General features: G+C 49.4%; 1 protein-coding gene across 2 annotated transcripts in view; it reads left to right on the top strand.

The window, feature by feature from the left end:
• Positions 1-13,323, top strand: part of WWC1 (WW and C2 domain containing 1) — a 151,454-nt gene extending 138,131 nt beyond the window's left edge. Inside the window, exons 19-23 of one of the 2 annotated variants that reach the window (XM_080804766.1) lie at positions 77-241; positions 5,736-5,828; positions 9,175-9,408; positions 11,476-11,597; positions 12,803-13,323. In XM_080804766.1, coding sequence (XP_080660892.1) covers positions 77-241; positions 5,736-5,828; positions 9,175-9,408; positions 11,476-11,597; positions 12,803-12,869 — 681 coding nt within the window. In that variant the 3' untranslated portion in view covers positions 12,870-13,323. Of the gene's footprint in view, positions 1-76; positions 242-5,735; positions 5,829-9,156; positions 9,409-11,475; positions 11,598-12,802 lie in introns of both variants that reach the window. The other variant, XM_080804765.1, reaches the window with a different exon arrangement.
• The last annotated feature ends 3,825 nt before the right edge of the window (positions 13,324-17,148 follow it).

Here is a 17,148-nt window from a genome sequence, read left to right as displayed (position 1 = left end):
TCTGCCCCCAAGAGTCTCAGCTGGGTGACCAAGACACTGGATACGAGTAGCCTTAAAGCTCTGACTTCTTCTTCAGGTGGACAAAGAGACCAACACAGAAACCCCGGCCCCCTCTTCCACAGTGGTGCGGCCCAAGGACCGCCGGGTGGGCACACCATCCCCAGGGCCCTTTCTTCGGGGGAGCACCATCATCCGCTCTAAGACCTTCTCCCCGGGACCCCAAAGCCAGTATGTGTGCCGGGTAAGCAAATGCATGGTACTGCTCTTCTCCCAGAACACCTGCTTCCCAAGGTGTTGTGAGAGGCTGGGGCCTCACACGGTTCTGGGTGCAGATCCTGATGCCTCTTACTTTGTCAGTTGTCCTCGGGTGAGTTAACACCTTACTGTATGCAGAGTTAATACAGCGACTTCAAAGGATTGTTCCAGGGATTGAAGTAGAGCAAGTGTGGGAAAAGCTTGGTAACCCGTGCAAGGCCAACGTTTCCTTTATCATTCCCACCAGCTCTCCCCTCCTCCTTCACAGCCTGCCCTTCCCTTCTACACGACCACTTGCTGAGATCAGACTGACCCCTCCCTGTCCCCAAGCGAGCATTCCTTCCCCACTTCCAGGGTGATCCTAGCATGCAGTCTGAGGTTGCAAAAAGGCAACACGTCCATACTACGTAGCCGCAGGTTGGTTGGTTGGATTTCATTGAACCTGTCGCTAACATTGAAAAGTCAGGGAAGGCGATTAAAAATAAAATAAAAATGAAGAGATTTCACATAAAATTGGAGTTTCTCTTGAAAGAAAAAGAAAATGCCTGCCCCTGTGGGCTGCACATTCTCTCACAGCAGCAGGGGGCTGGAGCTAAGCAGTGGGGGCATCTGCCCTTAGGTGGTTGGAGGGGATAGGCTGGCAAATTCACTCTGGCCCCCTGGCCCTCTTTACCTGTTTTGGTTGCCAGCCTTCTCTTACAGGCTGCACTGGAGTTAAGAAGTCCTGCAGTAGGCTCATGCTCCCTCGTGCCTTTCCCTGTGTATCCATCTCATTAGGCTACCCCTTCCCAGGCCTGCCTCCTTCTCTCATTCTACTATAAATGGAAGGTTTGAGCCCCTTCCCACGTCTGAGGGGGTCCCAGCCTTCATCAGGGATGGCACAGATATAACACAGGCACACTTCCCCTGAGTCCTGGGTCAATATCTTTCCTTACCCTCTACCATGGAGAACCAGCGAACATTAACTACAAGCAAAGACAGAACCTTCCCAGTAAGTTCCAGTATGTTCTAGTCAGTCGTCAGAGAAGGAGAAGCCCATGCAACCTAGCCTATGTCATCAACCTGACACTTAGCCGTCCACTGTAATTTGGGAGGAAGAGGGAATATTGAGGGGACTTTTCAATATCTGACATTCAGTATCCACGGCCAAAATTCTAAGATTGAGTTGAGAAGCTAATTTTTTTATATTATGGTCGTGTCACCAGTTTACAAGGTATACCAGTTATTCCTACAAAAACATTCCCTTAATCCCTCCCAGAAATAATGTAAATCCCTCCCTTCTGTGTCCAGCCTCTAGCTAATTGTTTGAGCTTGTAAACATGTGCACATTGGCTGTGTATCTCAGGAAAGGTACAGAGTTTCCTGAAGTCCCTGAAGGGAATGTTGACGTCAGGGGATTTGTGAATCACATGTGGAGAATCCAGCAGTTAAGCCACTCACAGCTGAAGAAGAGAAAAATCCAACTCATGTTGCAAATGTGAATAATTTGAAGGATTTAGAAAAGCCCTTAGGATGAATGGATGAAATCCTCTGGTTTGGGTAAAATTACTGGCTTTATGACTGTGCGGTGGAATTCAAACATAAAGTAAAGAACATAAAGTAAAGAACACGACTTGTCAGAAAAATCACACTGAAAGAAATTAGTGTTTGATTCATTCTTTTTCATCAGAATTAGAGAATGCAGTTGTAATTTTGTCAAATGGAAAGTAGAAGATATAACTTTGTTAAAGTATTTCCCCTTTCCAACTAAAGACATGAAGTTTTTCCCCCCCCAATATTTACTATAAGATTCTGGTCCCCTGTTTTGTTTTGTTTGTTTAAGATTTTTTTTATTTATTTGTCAAAGAGAGCACACAAGCAGGGGGAGCACCAGGCAGGGCAGGCAGAGCAAGAAGCAGGCTCCCTGCTGAGCAAGGAGCCCAGTGTAGTACTTGATTCCCAGATCCCAGGATCAGACACTTAACTGACTGAGCCATCCAGGCATCCCTGGTACCCTGTTTAGATGGATTCACGTTAAGTGGCCCTTTCCCAGGATTGGCATCTTCAAATAACCAGGAGTTCTGAGGCTGTTTATTAAGCATCTGTAACACACCTAGCACCACGGGGGCCCCTTCCCGTGTTTCATTATCTGGACCAGTTTCCAACCCTGCAAGGCTGCAAATTAAGAAATCTCTAGACAGCGTGTGTTCCATGCAACAGGCAGAAGGTGCCTTTCTCACAGCAGAGCCAAGGTGACAAAAGGTAGAGAAGCAGTTACCATAATTTTTATGGAAAATTTTTTAACATCCCCAGACCTAAAAAGTAACCTCTCTGAGGCTTTTCTGACACCTTAGGACACATCTCACTAAAAGATGGCACAGCATAAATCAAGATAATGCACAGATGCTCACAGGCACAGTAGAGAGCTGTGGGAGCTGGCTGCTGAGACGCTCAGTGTAGTTCTGGGGAAGGAGAGTGGGGGTGCCGCATCATACTCAGGGTGCTGCTGCCTCCCTACGGGCTTGCTGCAAATCCAACACTGAGCCTTGTTCTGTCTCTTGTCTTTTTCATAAAAGTGAAAATCCTCTTCACGTTTCTTTTGGCTAGCAAAAACAGGTCCTAACATGGGTCTTTTGTAAAAGCAAAGTGACGTCCCGTGAACTTCCAGAAAGCAGGGATGCCTTTATTTTTCCTCTTTCGCTTTCTGACTATCCCACTTCCGCCCAAGGTTATCTGTTTCTTGTAAAGTCTTACTGAAGGCTGCAGGAAGAAGCCAGTGGTACAATAGCCTGAATTTCTTCCTATCATTTCCCCTAAAACTCTGTTGGCATATAATCTGGTAACAACGTAACCCTCCATTTTGAACTCACAAAATGAGTATTACCAAATTCTCAACAGGAAATATTGGGGTCTGGGCCCCAGCCTCCCCGCCGGGACACGGCCAGCTCCATGTTTCCCAGTCTGGGACTTAGGGCACTCCAGTTCCAGTCAGGTTCTTCGTGGGAGCAACAGAAACAGACTGTGAACGCTATTGCAGGAAACAGTCTTTTGGAAGAGAAACCGAGGAGCACATATTCACTGGAAGGGTGGGAAGACTGCAGAACCAGCCGCAGAAATCAGGTGGGAAGGGGGCAGGCCAGACCCCAGCCAAAATATCCCACAGAGCCAGTCAGGTGAGGATACAACCAGTGCTGCTGCTGAACTTGGCCCAGCTTGTCCCACTGCTGCTGCCGGATTTGACACTGATCCCTCCCCCAGAGGCTCCTGCCCTACGGAGGCCAGAGCTGCTCTGCCTGCTGCTGTCACCCCTCCTTACCTCCCTGAGGTACAGATATGACGTGCTCATGCAACAGAAGCAGGTGGGCTAATCCGGTCTGAGAGGCCCAGTCACAGAACACTGGGTCCAGCTAACCAAGTTGTGATTCAGAGCCTGGGGCAGTTGTGTCCAATGGGCAAAGCCGTGTCCTGTGCCTGCTGTAGCTGCAAGTGAGGCCGGGAAAGGCACACTCCGGCGCTGCCAGCCTCCTTAATGCAGGGTGAGCTTTGTCTCCCACCTTGAGTCCTAAGCTGGGGCTTTCCCCACACACGGGATGGGGTCTGGGATGCTAAGCAGCAAGCTTTCCCACAAAAAAAGCACATGTTTTCTGTGTCCTCTGATCTCAGAAACAAGCCTGCAAGGCAAATTGTGTTTACCCCATTTCACAGATGCAGAAATCGAGACTCAGAAAGTCAGAACACTTTGCTCTGGGTCACGCAGTTTATTAGATGCAAAGCCAGGAGTCGGCCTGCAGAGCCCACAGTCTTCCTATCACTCAGAGCCACGGCCTGAAGGACTTCCTTTGCTGTTCCCCAGACCATTTAAGCCTTGTCTATTCTGCTGGCCTGGTGTCACACTTTTGCATACCAGGTGTCCTCTGCTGGCTTCTCCCTTCTTTGATCTTCAGTATGGCCGGTGTCATTTGGTTAGTTTCCCTGGATCAGGCGCCCCGCTGAACTTGAAGTCCATGAGCGTAGGGACGGTGTATTTAATGACACTCCCTCCAGCTCTCCACAGCCCCTGTGTATTTGACACTTACAGTGTTCTCAGTGGTACTGTCACATGCTCGGCTCACCTTGACCTGATGAACACAGTTCTTCCAAGACTCGCCTTCCTGAACTAGCTGACTCTGACTGTCAAATATTTCACCTCTTCATTCCTGGTTTCCCTAGTTATTACATGGAAATATTACAGAGCAACAATATTCTCTACCATGGCTGAGAGTGAATGCAGCAAAACATCTTTACACGAGGAAGAGATAAGTTTAGGATCTAATGTGGCTTTCGTCAGTCTTCTCTAACATCACCATTGACCCGTGAACAGCTACAACCTCAGGATCAATGGTTTTTATGGGTATGGCTAGTTGGTATGGCACAGTCTGTGAGGGTCGCCTTGGGATGGGAGCAGTGTGGGATAAAGCCGCCTCCTGGTATGAGTATCGAGCCATTGTACACACCCATCCCGGTCAAGATGGTCCACACCTCCATCCGTATGTAGTTTCAACTCTGAGCCCTCCGTGCATCCTGGGGGCTAGGAGAGGACCTGGCCTCAAGAGTCAGACTGACCAGACTTGGAACTCTTGTTCTGATGCTCACCAGCCTTGTGGTTTGTAAAAAAAAAAATTCTAAAGTCTCCCTGGGCCTCAGTGTTCTCCATTAGGACTGTGTGAGGATTAGATGTAACTGTCCATAAAGCACATGGCACAATCCTTACGATTGTTTCTATTATTCTCTTCCTGATTCTGATCCAGATTCTGCCTCCTGCAGGAGCTTTTGTCAGTTACATCCCTGGGGTTCCTGTGCCCATTAACATAGCAGATTCATAATGTCTATTAATATTACTATAATTAATATTAATTATTTATAAATTAATTATTCATAAATATATAAATTATATATAGTTATTAATAATACAGATAAATAACATTATTACTAATAATTATCAGTAACCACAAAAGTAACGGCACAAAGAACTTCTCCGGAGGGCTCTGTTGCCTCAGGCCGTGGCCATCGCACCGCCCTGCCCTGCAAATGTGATTCAAGAAAGAAACCCCTGGGCTGTGTATCCTGGGACGTGCAGTCACTGCAGCCTCCCTCTCCTGTCCTCCTCGGTCAGGGGCACTCTTGGTACAAAAGCATGATCTCCGGCCACGGAGGGCAAGTGTTGGCCCTCTGGGGAGAGTACATGAGCAGGGGAGAGCTCACAGAGCCTGTGCCCGCCCATCTTGACTTAGACATATCAGCCATGTGTGTCTTGCCAGTGGCTCTGTGGGTGACAGGGAAGAGTCCATGCAAACAGCCTTGCTGTGCTAGGTCCAGGGGCCATGAGATCCTGGAGTCAGTCTATGTGGTGACAGCCTCCCAGTGCTGCCAGCTGCATGGCAACCCCACCACCCTTCTGGCCACAGTGTGCCTTCGAGATGTACTCGAGTTCTAATTAACTTCCCAGGACTTATCTCCTGCAGCTGAACCGAAGTGACAGCGACAGCTCCACGCTGTCCAAGAAGCCACCCTTTGTTCGAAACTCCCTGGAGCGGCGCAGTGTCCGGATGAAGCGGGTAAGACAGTCCCGTCGGAGCTGCTGGTCATCTCCCCAAGCGCATGCCCCTGTGTCTGACCGCTTCTTCTCAGCCCCCGTGTGAAGAAGGTTGCCTTCACAAGCATGACAGTGTTTATGAACCCAGGGTGTGTGTAGGCACTGGGGAGGTGTCAGAGTGTAAATGTCACATTGTTGTGATGCTGAATAGGTTAGGTCCGAAGTGTGCGTACTTATCCTTGTCTTCCAGAGTAGAAATCAAAGTCATAAAGAACTAACCAACTCAGGGTGTCCCAGTCTGGGGGAAGCTGCCTCTCGCACAGCTCTGCCCAGCGCGTCATGCAGCTGACTGAGCAAAGGTTCTGACAGCCCACCCTGCTGGCAGAGAAGCTGGACACCTCCAAGCCAGAAGCGGGGAGGTGCAAACGGGTTTCTCAGTCCAGCTGGAAAAGCACTGGGAAGAGGCCACAAGCTGCCTTTGTAGAGAAATCTCCCCTTGCCTGATGGAGTCTTGGCTCGGAGATCAGGCTGAGACGTGTTAGGCAAAGGACTGACTCCTGGTATGCACGCTTGGTTGCAAGTCAGAGCTGCAGAGATGCACACGGGCCCTTCCCTCTCTGGGCTGTCAGCATAGACAGACTTCCCGGCAGTTCTGGGGAGTTTGCAGAACTCGAAGAAACGGGAGTTGGAATGTCAGAAAGTAGAGAGCAAAACAAAAAGAAGGCGCAGGGAGAGAGTGCCAGCAGCCCCAGGCAGGGGAGGGCTCCTCCCACAGACCTCCCGCAGACTGGCTGCCAACAGCAGACTCCTGCCAACCAGGAGTAGGTCCTTTGTCTATCACCACCGTGCCCCCCAGTCTCTGGAACTAGAGAGCGCAGGAGAAAGGAAGCCACCCAGAAGAGGGTGCACATGGCTGGCTGCCCAGGAATATGGACCTGGCCTCCAATGGTAGGGGCTGGCCCGCTGCCAGCCTGGGTCCCCCTCTTCCACCCTCATCTGCTGTAGCTGGTGCCGCAGTCTCTAGAGCACGGGGAGTCTTCTGGGGAGGTTACTGACAATGTGCATTGCCCAGGCCACACTCCCGGACAGTCTCATTCAGGCAGCAGGGGTGGGGTCCTGGAAACTGCATTATAGTAAGTTCCTTGAAAGATTCTAGAACAGGTGTTTCATGATCCGCTCCAGGAGAAATGCCTCTGGAAGCACCTGGTTGCTCCCCCTCCATTGCCTACAACTCCCTGTCAAGACAGGCCCTCACAGTTCACCCTTCTTCCCCTCTTCTTCCTCTTAGCCAAGGGGAAGACTTGATAGAGGGAGCCCTTGACAGATGGATCTGAGCCTGCATTTCCTTCAGGCCCTGACTGATCTGAGACACAGGGGAGTCCGGAGGCTGGGCCTGGGTGCTTGGGCGCTAAGTCCTTCTTCCACTCCATGCCTGAGCTTAGACTCTGCTTCGGCCTGTCCGGGCAAGTTTCCGGGAGTGGACATCAGTCAGAACAAATCCTCTTCATTTGTTCCTCTAAGAACTTGAGTCGCAGAGATCCCTCAGCTGGATTTCCTGACCGTGCTCACTTACGAGCACAGACTAGACAGGGTTCTTCACAGAAGGGCATTACAGAACTTCTGCGCTGAGTTGCTTCATGGTCCCACAAGTGTGCTGGCTGCCTTAACTGAGGGTAGCACTCACAGTAGTGTTTTCTGTACCATTTCCCAAATCCATCTATCAGCCCTTGTGTTTGTTCTCTGTTGCTGCATAACAAGTCACAGCAAACTTAGCACCTTAAAATACTACAAATTCAGTATCTCATAGTTTCCACAGGTCAGGAGTTCAGGCCCAGGTTAGCTGGAGCCTCTGCTCAGGGTCTCAGCGGCCTCACATCTCGGTGCTGACTGACTGCATCGTCCTGTGTAAGTGTGAGTAGGGAAAGATTCATTCCCAGGCTCCCTCAGGACGTTGGCAGACTCCCTTGCCTTGTGTTTTCTTGCTAGCTTCAGGCCAGGGGTTGCTCGCTGGACCCAGAGGTCATTCTCAGGCCCTTGCCATGTGGTCTTTTCCACAGTACAGATTGTGTCTTCAAGGCCAGCAGGAGACCTGTTTCCAAGAAGGGCCCAGTTCACCATTTGGGGCTCCCTGGATTGGGTCAGGCCCACCCAGGAACATCTCTCCTTTGATTAACTCAGAGTCAACTAATGAGTTACTTAATTACAGGTGTGCTATCCCATGATATTCACAGACCACCTGCCCCCCAACACTGAAGAGGAGGGCATTCTACAGGCATGAATGTTGGAAGTGGGGAAACTCCAGGCCAACTTAGAATTCTGCCTCCCTCAATCATTTAGTTATTCTGTAATCATTATTGGTTTTTGATCGAGAAGGAGAATAAGTGGTTGCATTACCCAGAATCGTTTACGTACAGATAACTGAACAACTCAAATATAGCTTGAAAATGCAAGAGGCAATTTACTGGCTCATTTAATGGGAAACCCAGGATGCTGGACCACCTTCAGGCATGAACTGAGCCTTTGATGAGACTGTCGTCAAGCCTCAGTCCCCATCTCATGGCACTGCTCCCTGGAGATAGCTTAATTCTTAAAAAGGGTCACCCCAGATGGTGGGAAAGATGGCCATGATCAGTTCCAGGTTTATATCTTGCTGGCTTCTCGACCTCTGTGTAAAGACTCTTTTTTTCCAAGGAGCTCAGCAAAGGTGCCAGAATTGCAGGTTATTGGCTGGGTTTAGACAACAAACTCACCCCTGAAGTGGTCACTGAGGTTCTGACTGTCCAGGTTCAGGTCACATTCCTGTCCCTGGAGTCCCCTGAGAACCACCATGTGGGTTGAGCATGGAGGAGAAGTGGATCCCCAAGGGAAGATGATCACTGTGGTGGTTACTGTCAGACCAGGGGAGCAGGTGCTGGACAAGCAGAAACAACAGATGTCCATTAGGGGAACATACAGTCAGGAAGACATGACGTCTCCGCCCAAGGGAGGACAGATCTGTACTGAGAAGCAACTTCAGAGCACGATCATGACAAGAGCCCATTTACTGAGTGTGAACGTTGAGGGCCCCGAGAGCAGGGAAACCGGGCAGTGTGGAGAGTGAGTGGGTGCCGTCTGGGGCCAACTGCCTGGGCTGCAGCCTCAGCTTTGCCACCAACCCATGCCTGGGACATAAAAATGCTCACTAAACATAAGCGGTGGACGTGGGAGAAATCAAGGCAGGCTCTGGGGGAGGGCGAACCCCATTTCTGAGGGAATAGAAGCCTTGGGATGAACAAAGGGGAGGTATTTGAGGTTTAAGGGGGCAGGTTGTTGGGGCTCATGGGATCCAGCCCTCTAATAACCAGTCAAAGCTCTCGCTCCCGCCGCAGCCTTCATCCGTCAAATCCCTGCGCACCGAGCGCCTGATCCGCACGTCGCTGGACCTCGAGCTGGACCTGCAGGCCACCAGGACGTGGCACAGTCAGCTGACTCAGGAGATCTCAGTGCTGAAGGAGCTCAAGGAGCAGCTCGAACAAGCCAAGAGCCACGGGGAGAAGGAGCTGCCGCAGTGGTTGCGTGAGGATGAGCGCTTCCGCCTGCTGCTGAGGATGCTGGAGAAGCGGGTGAGAGTCTCGCCAGAGGCAAGGAGGGCGGCCAGTCTGCCCTGGGGGCGGCCAGGGCTTCAGGGGAGGGAGGCCACAGCTTCCAACAGGGCCTCCAGACCCGGGACCCACCGAAGAGTGTTCCCAGGGCCCCTCATTCCCATCAGCAGAGGGATCCAGGCATCCCTTTTTTAACTCTCGACCTGGCTGCAGGCCCCCCCTTGCTGCATTTCCATGTCTATGTGTGCAAGGCCTGTTAGTCACACTTCCCGGGGACCTAATCTGCGATGGGGCACACACCTGGATAGCGTAGATACAGAACACTGACCTGCCCCAGCGTCTGCTCCTGCGGTCGCACAGAGTACTATCTCCAAAGATACACGTTTGCACCTGGAGGAGGTCCCTCCCCGCACGAGAACTCCCAGAGGCGACCGCTCTGGGCCGCCACCTAGAGGAGAGGAGGGCAGGGGATGGGGAGCGCCTAGCGTCTAGAACCCGTCCCTCAGCAGCACCGGACTGTCTGGGTCAGAGAGCTCCAGAGGGCAGCTGGAGTCCTTGATGGCCCTGGGGTTTATCTTATCTATGGCTAGCAGATGATGGGTACAACTTCATGGGGGTCTGCAAAGCTGGCAGTTTCTAAATGGCAAAAAAAAAAAAAAAAAAAAAAATCAGTTTTTTTTGAGCTATATTTAGAGCAATTGGATATTTAGAGCCTTAAAAATTTGAGTTTGGCACCAGAGGGCTTGTGAGCTGACAGCTGTCCTGAAAAAGCAACAACACAGGGTCAATACACAGAGGCCACCTTCAACTCCCGTATAAGATCTCTGCCACTCCTGGACTGTCCCCCACGGCAGGAATGACCCTTGCTAGTTTTCTCTGCAGCCAAACAAAGTACCTTACAGAGGGCACCTGCCTGGGTTGTGGGGAGAGCCACTAGCTGAAGCCCCAGCTCTTGGTGCAGGGGAGAATGCCTTAGTGTCGGAAAGTGGTGGTGGGCCCCTGAGGTCTGGACCGGCCTGGGGCCTTCAAATGGACTCTGGTAATTCAGGAGTTCCAGAAATGTTTATTTGTTTCTAATTTATTACTTATATCCCATGTACTTGTAATAGGTAAAGTCAGAGAGAAAGAAAGAAAAAGGAAAAGAAAAGAAAAGAAAGAGGAAGGGAAGCAGGGAGGGAGGAAGGGAGGAAACCTGACCTCTCAAATAGCAAAAGAATAGTATATCCATGACTGTCTGAGAGTGACCTCCTATTTTTTTTTTAAGATTTTATTTATTTATTTGACTGAGAGAGAGAGAGGAGAGTGACCTCCTATTAAAGAACCATTTAAATGATGGCTTCACTGGAGCAGCTGATTTCAGCTCAGGTTGTGATCTCGGGGTCCTGGGATTGAGCCCCGCATCGGGTTCCAGGCTCAGTGGGGAGCCTGCTTGGGGATTCTCTCTCTCTCTCTCTCTCTCTCCTATCTCTCAAATAAATAAACCTTAAAAAAAATATATCATGGCTTCATTGACCAAAATTCCATCTTCATTGCAGTGTTTTCAAGTATATGGTACATGGGTATTTTAGGGCTCTTTGTAGTTTATTCTCAAAAGTGCTTTCAGGGGTTTGCATTAGAAGGAAGGGGTGCAGTGTCCCTAGAGCCCTTGAGTGCAGCTATATGATTGAAATTGGATTTCTGCCACTTCTTAGTGGTTTGAAATTAAAGAAATTTCTTAACCTGCCTGAGCCTCCATTTCCTCATCTATAATATAGAAGTAATTATAAATGTACCTTTTTAGGTGGCCCTGAGGATTAGAAAGGTAGCACACACCTCACTAGGCAGCCCTCATCTCCTTACCACACAGATATTCAGTTCCCTGGCCCTAAAAACCTGTCCACCCTGACGGACAGTGGGATCGTGTCTCCTCACCATTCTGAACAGAAGATCCTGCCGTGGAATAGGAGGGAGTGAGCGAGCCCATTCTGTGACCCTCTTTTTGACTACAGTAGACTCCTCATTCATGCTAGGAAGTTGGCATTGGCTGACCCTTCTAGAGGCCCTGAGGACTCCGTACCACCTTACAGCCCAGCTTGCTTTGCCCTGCAGATGGACCGAGGAGAGCACAAGGGTGAGCTCCAGACAGACAAGATGATGCGGGCAGCCGCCAAGGATGTGCACAGGCTTCGAGGCCAGAGCTGTAAGGAGCCCCCGGAAGTGCAGTCTTTCAGGTAAGCAGGTGGGCCCCCGGCCTGCCCACCTTGCCCTTTCACACGCAGCCTCCCCAGCCTCCGTCTGCCTGGCCCCGGCTCGTGCTCCCTCCACCAGCAGAGCACTAGGGCTCCGTGTAGCAGATGTGCGCCCTCTGCCACGCCGTCCCTGGTGATCTGGGAGCGCCGTGGTGCTCTCCCTCAGCTGTCTTTATCAGTCCCCACACAGCGAGAGCTAACTGGTTAGACCCTCTTGTTGAACCTGTGAGCCACCTGCTCCGGCCTTTCCTCTGATCGTTTCCATTACTGGTAATTACGGAGGATTGGCTGAATGATAAATAAGTCTGGGGGTGACAGGTGCTTTGACCGGGCCTCCTTGACTCTGCCTCTGCCCATCTGGATCTAGGCACATCTCAAGAGGGCCCCAAATGCCATTTGGCCGGGGCCTGCCCTTCACAGCGGCCCTTGCATTTAGACTCATGATATCCTCCTAGATAAGGCACTCGTGGTTACATATGTGCTCCAAAAAAAAAAAAAAAAGGAAACGTGCCTTTCTGGAATAGAAACATTTAAAATATCCTGTCATTTGTTTAAATGTATTTGGACACCTCTTAATATTTAACCAATTGGGAATCTAAAACAAACAAATGAACACTGCAAGTGGCCCGAGGGCCCTTTCAAACTCAGGCCCGTGATTTGAACTGAAGAGGGCTGGTCCCGCTAATGTCCCTAAACTAGTGGTTCTCAGCCACGGGTGACTGGGCACCCTGGGGACATTTAGCAGTGTCTGGGGACCTTTTCTTGCTTGTCACATCTGGAAGAAAGGCAGGGCGGGGTGGGGGGTTGTGGCTGCTACTGGCACAAAGTGGCTGGTGGCCAGGGATGCTGCTAAACTTCCTGCAATGCCCAGGACAGCCCCCGCAACTAAGAGAGAGCCTGCCTGTGATATCCATAAAGTGATGGGGCGCCTGGGTGGCTCAGTGGGTTAAGCCTCTACCTTCAGCTCAGGTCATGGTCTCAAGGTCCTGAAATGGAGCCCCGCATCAGGCTCTCTGCTCAGCAGGGAGCCTGCCTCCTCCTCCCTCTCTCTGCCTGCTTCTCTGCCTACTTGTGATCTCTGTCAAATAAATAAATAAAATCTTAGAAATAAAATAAAATTAAATAAATAAAAATATCCATAAAATGAGGTTGAAAACCCTGCTCTGAAGGGCTGGCCTCTTTTGCAGGGAGAAGATGGCATTTTTCACCCAGCCTCGGATGAATATCCCGACGCTCTCTGCAGACGATGTCTAATCGCCAGAAAAGTATTTCCTTTGTTCCACTGACCACGCTGTGAACGTAGACTGTGGCTAAAGTTATTTATGTGGTGTTATATGAAGGTACTGAGTCACAATCCCTCTAGCGCTCTCGTCGGTTGGAAGACGAACAGACTTTTTTTTTTTTTTTTTTTTTAGTTTGGGTTCTATTATTATTAAAAAAAACAAAAACAAAAACAAAAAAAAAACAAAAACCAGCATTAAAATGACAAGATTGTATAGTTTGTATATTTAGGAATGTATTTTTGAGAAAGAAAATTTAAATGAACTAAAGCAGTGTTAAGTTGCTGCTCTTCTTAAAATTGTTTAGATTTTTTGTTTTTTGGGTTTTTTTTTTTGTACAGCTCTACCTTCTAGAGGTTTCACTGCAATAAAAAATAATGTTTTAGGGACGGTAATCCTAAAAGGACGTCCCGCAGGTGTCAACAGCACAGCTGACCTTTCCTACGTACCATATTTTGTACAATATAAAAAAAATGTCTGGAACCATTTGGGGAATTCTGAGGTGCATTTGCAAGTCTTCATGAGCTGTGATGTGTTTGTATGTGGCCGCCTGACATGGGCAGGCAGCACAGAGCTGGCCCAGTGGCCCAGCCTGTGTGGCGACAGGCCTGTCCACGCCAGTCTCAGATGCCCAGTGAAGCCACTGAAGTGAGTGAGGGAGGGCTGTGGAGAGCTCCTTTCAGTTTCTTCTCCATCAATAAAGTGGCCTTTCTGAATGAATTTTCACTCTCTCTTTTTTTCCCCACCCCTCACTTCATCTGTGTCTCACTAAGTGTTATCCTGCCCCTTTCTCACCATTTCCTCCCCTCCGGTCTCCAGGGGGACGGTTTTTCTCTTGCAGGCACCACCACTCATTTGCTCACTGAGTTTAAAACAACTGCCCCGCAGGGGCTGTTGCAGACAATGGGCAATCAGCTTTTTACCTAGACTTTTTCTTCCCAAAGCTGTCTGTAGCCATGGTTCATGTTCCTGGGATCAGTCCCTCAGAGACAAGGAAATGTAAGTGGGGAACCTAGAGGTTTGAATCCTCTATCCTCTCTCTAGTCGTGGTCTCTCTGGTGAACCAGGACAAGGGAGCTGATAAAGGGCGCCTGGGTGGCTCAGTCGGTTAAGCATCTCCCTTCGGCTGGGATCATGATCCCAGGGTCCTGGGACTGAGCTCCATATCAGGTCCCCTGCTCTGTGCGGAGTCTGCTTCTCCCTCTTCCTCTGCCTGCCGCTGCTCCCTCTGTTTGTGCCTCTCTCTCCCTCTCTGTCTCAAATAAATGAATAAAATCTTTTAAACAGAGAGAGCTAATAAAAACGTGAAGGTCATGCAGTAGGATTTTTTTCACTCAGTCACACCTTCATCTGCCATCCGCTCTTCTGGCAAGTCTCAGCCCCTCACACACCCACAGCATCAGCTTCCGGGAAGCAGAGCTCCTAACGCCCTCCTCGTGTGTGGAAAAGGCTGTGTGGAGCAAATCCTCCTACCCGAGCAGTGTGTCTCAGTGTTGCTTCAGCTGACAGAGCATTGCCTTCTGTCCGCCACGCCATTGAATTCTAAGCAGTTCACTGGCACACCAGCAATAAATACATCTTGTCACTTGCCCAGCAAGAAATTGAAGGATAGATAAAGAAATTTCACTGAGAATCATGCACATGTGTTCTCCAGAATCTTCCGGAAACACAGTTTCAGAAATGTGGAAAGATCTGCTCTAGGTCTCTCAGATAACAAATGGCCAGAGCTAGGACACAAACACTGTCTATCGCTTCCAAAATGTCTTTTGTGTTTCAGCTCTGGTTTCTGTTTCATGGCACTAGGTCATATGTGGGCCCTACTCAAAGGGAATTTGAGGGGCGCCTGGGTGGCTCCATCAGTTGGGCGTCTTCCTTAGGCTTGAGTCATGATCCTGGAGTCACAGGGTCGAGTCCCACATCAGGCTCCCTGCTCCATGGGGAGTCTGCTTCTCCCTCTCCCATTCCCCTTGCTCTTTCTCTCTCTCTCGCTCACTCACTCTCTCTCAAGTAAATAAATAAAATCTTTTTTTTTTTTAATGGAATTTGAACATTTGGTTTTGAAGAATGAGGTCATGAAAGCCTGTGGTTTCTCTGCGGGAGGATCTGAGAAAGGTGGTGTGACTAGGACATGCTAGCTTGAGAAAAGACCGACCAGCTCTGCCCCATTCACAAAACCAAGGTTACCTTTGACCGCAAAGCCTTTGCCATGTACGCATTGGTGATCTTTGTGCTTCCTACATCCGAGAAGACTAGTAAGATTCATCCAGTTAATCGTGCCCCTGCTAATCAGACTCCAGCCACCTCAACCTTTCTTTCCTGTATTCTGTGTTTACAATTCCAGTTCATTCTGCCCAGTCCACTCTTCGTTCACATCTTCACCTGTCTTCATACAGCTCTCTGAGTATCAATATTTTGATCCCAGCTCAAGCCTCACCCCTCAGAGAGACCTCTCCCTCTGACCCTGGGCCGCCCTATCCAGCTTACCCTCCCACATGTCCCTCTCTCAGACAACAACCCAGTTTGTTCAGAACAGTGTTCTCTGCAGTCATCTGGTCACATCCCCTCCTCTGTCTCTCCCCTCTAAAAACGGGAGATCGCAGAGCAGGGACCTTGTTGGCCGTGCTTTCCGTTGAGACGAATGCAGAACGGGTCCTCGATAAATATTTGTGGAACAAATGAATGAGATCAAATGTCTTCCCCAGAGCTGTATGTACTCCCCTCTTTGTCGTTCCTGACCAGGGCAAAGGAAGAGTCAGGGTGGAACAAGAGTACGGAAGGCTGTTCTTTGGGGTGTGGGGTTGTGGACACCCCTCTGATCCAGGTCAGGGCAGCCCCCACCAAATATGCGCAGGCCACCCTACGGAGTAAAGAAGCAAAAGGGATTGGGATGGTTAACACCCACACACAACATTTACATGGTTTGAGGGAAAAGTCAGGTTATTTACCCCGAAATTATTCCTCTCCTGTAACAATTAGTCGTGTTACGTTAAGAGCTAAGACGCAGATGCCACACAAAATCCAAAGGGTTCACAGGAGCCTCGGTAGCCCATCCTTCCACTCACTGTAGGCCTAGGCACTGTTCTAAACGTTGACTTATTTTTAACTCCTCCTCATTCCAAGCCCATGAGGTAGGTACTGTTACGATCCTTCCTATGTTAGCATTGAGGGAACTGGCTCAGAGGAGTGACTTGCCCAACATCATACAGACAGTAAGTGGTAGAACTGGGATTAAACCTGGTGTCTGCTCTCTAGACGCTCACCGGAGGCAGTAGGGACCCTTCTATGTGTATCCTTTTCCCACCTCACAATGCACACTAAATGTACTGTCCTGTACCTTACTGTTCTCAGGAAGGTATTTGTAAACAACTTCATTCTTTTTTTTTTTTTTTAAGATTTCATTTATTTATTTGAGAGAGAGTGAACACAAGCAGCAGGAGGGACAGAGGGAGAAGCAGACGCTCCGCTGAGCAGGGAGCTGGGTGCGGGGCTCGAGTCTGGGACTCCGGGATCGTGTCCTGAGCCCCACAGGCACCCCAAACAACTTTACTCTTTTTAGCAATGATGCAGTATTCCACTGAACGGTATACCGTAAATTAATTGGTGGACAGTGATGTTGTAGCCAGTCTCTTGCTTTTACAGCGTCTGATGGGTCCTTGTACCTCTGTCCTTTCACACGCATATGAATGTATCTGTAGATTAAGGACGGCCTGTGGTTTTGAAGTGCGTGATCAGAGCTCCACATGAAACTGTAAACTGCCTCTCAGACATTTCTTCTCAGCATGTTTGCTACTTTCACTAAGTGGCCTGAGGATAGAAATAATCCATTTAGGTCCTGAATAGATAGATGCAAGTTGTTAATGAATGGTAGGGAAGTTGTTGTGTTCTTTTCTTTTTTTTTAATCAGAACTTTTTTTTTTAAAGATTTTATTTATTTATTTGACAGACAGAGATCACAAGTAGGCAGAGAGGCAGGCAGAGAGAGAGGAAGGGAAGCAGGCTCCCGCTGACCAGAGAGCCTGATGCAGGGCTCAATCCTAGGACCCTGGGATCATGACCTGAGCCAAAGGCAGAGGCTTTAATCCACTGAACCACCCAGGCGCCCCAAGGGAAGTTGTTATGTTCTATCAGGGGAGTATATTCTAGTTAACATTCTAGATTCTTCTGAGAATAACTAAGTTTATTTTTTTAAGGTTTTATTTATTCATCTGACAGAGAGAGAGAGAGAGCATGAGCAAAGAGAGAGGGACAAGCAG

The sequence above is a fragment of the Martes martes genome (genome assembly GCF_963455335.1).
Source record: "Martes martes genome assembly, chromosome: 5".
Lineage (NCBI taxonomy): Eukaryota > Metazoa > Chordata > Mammalia > Carnivora > Mustelidae > Martes > Martes martes.
This window is presented reverse-complemented; position numbering and strand designations above follow the sequence as displayed.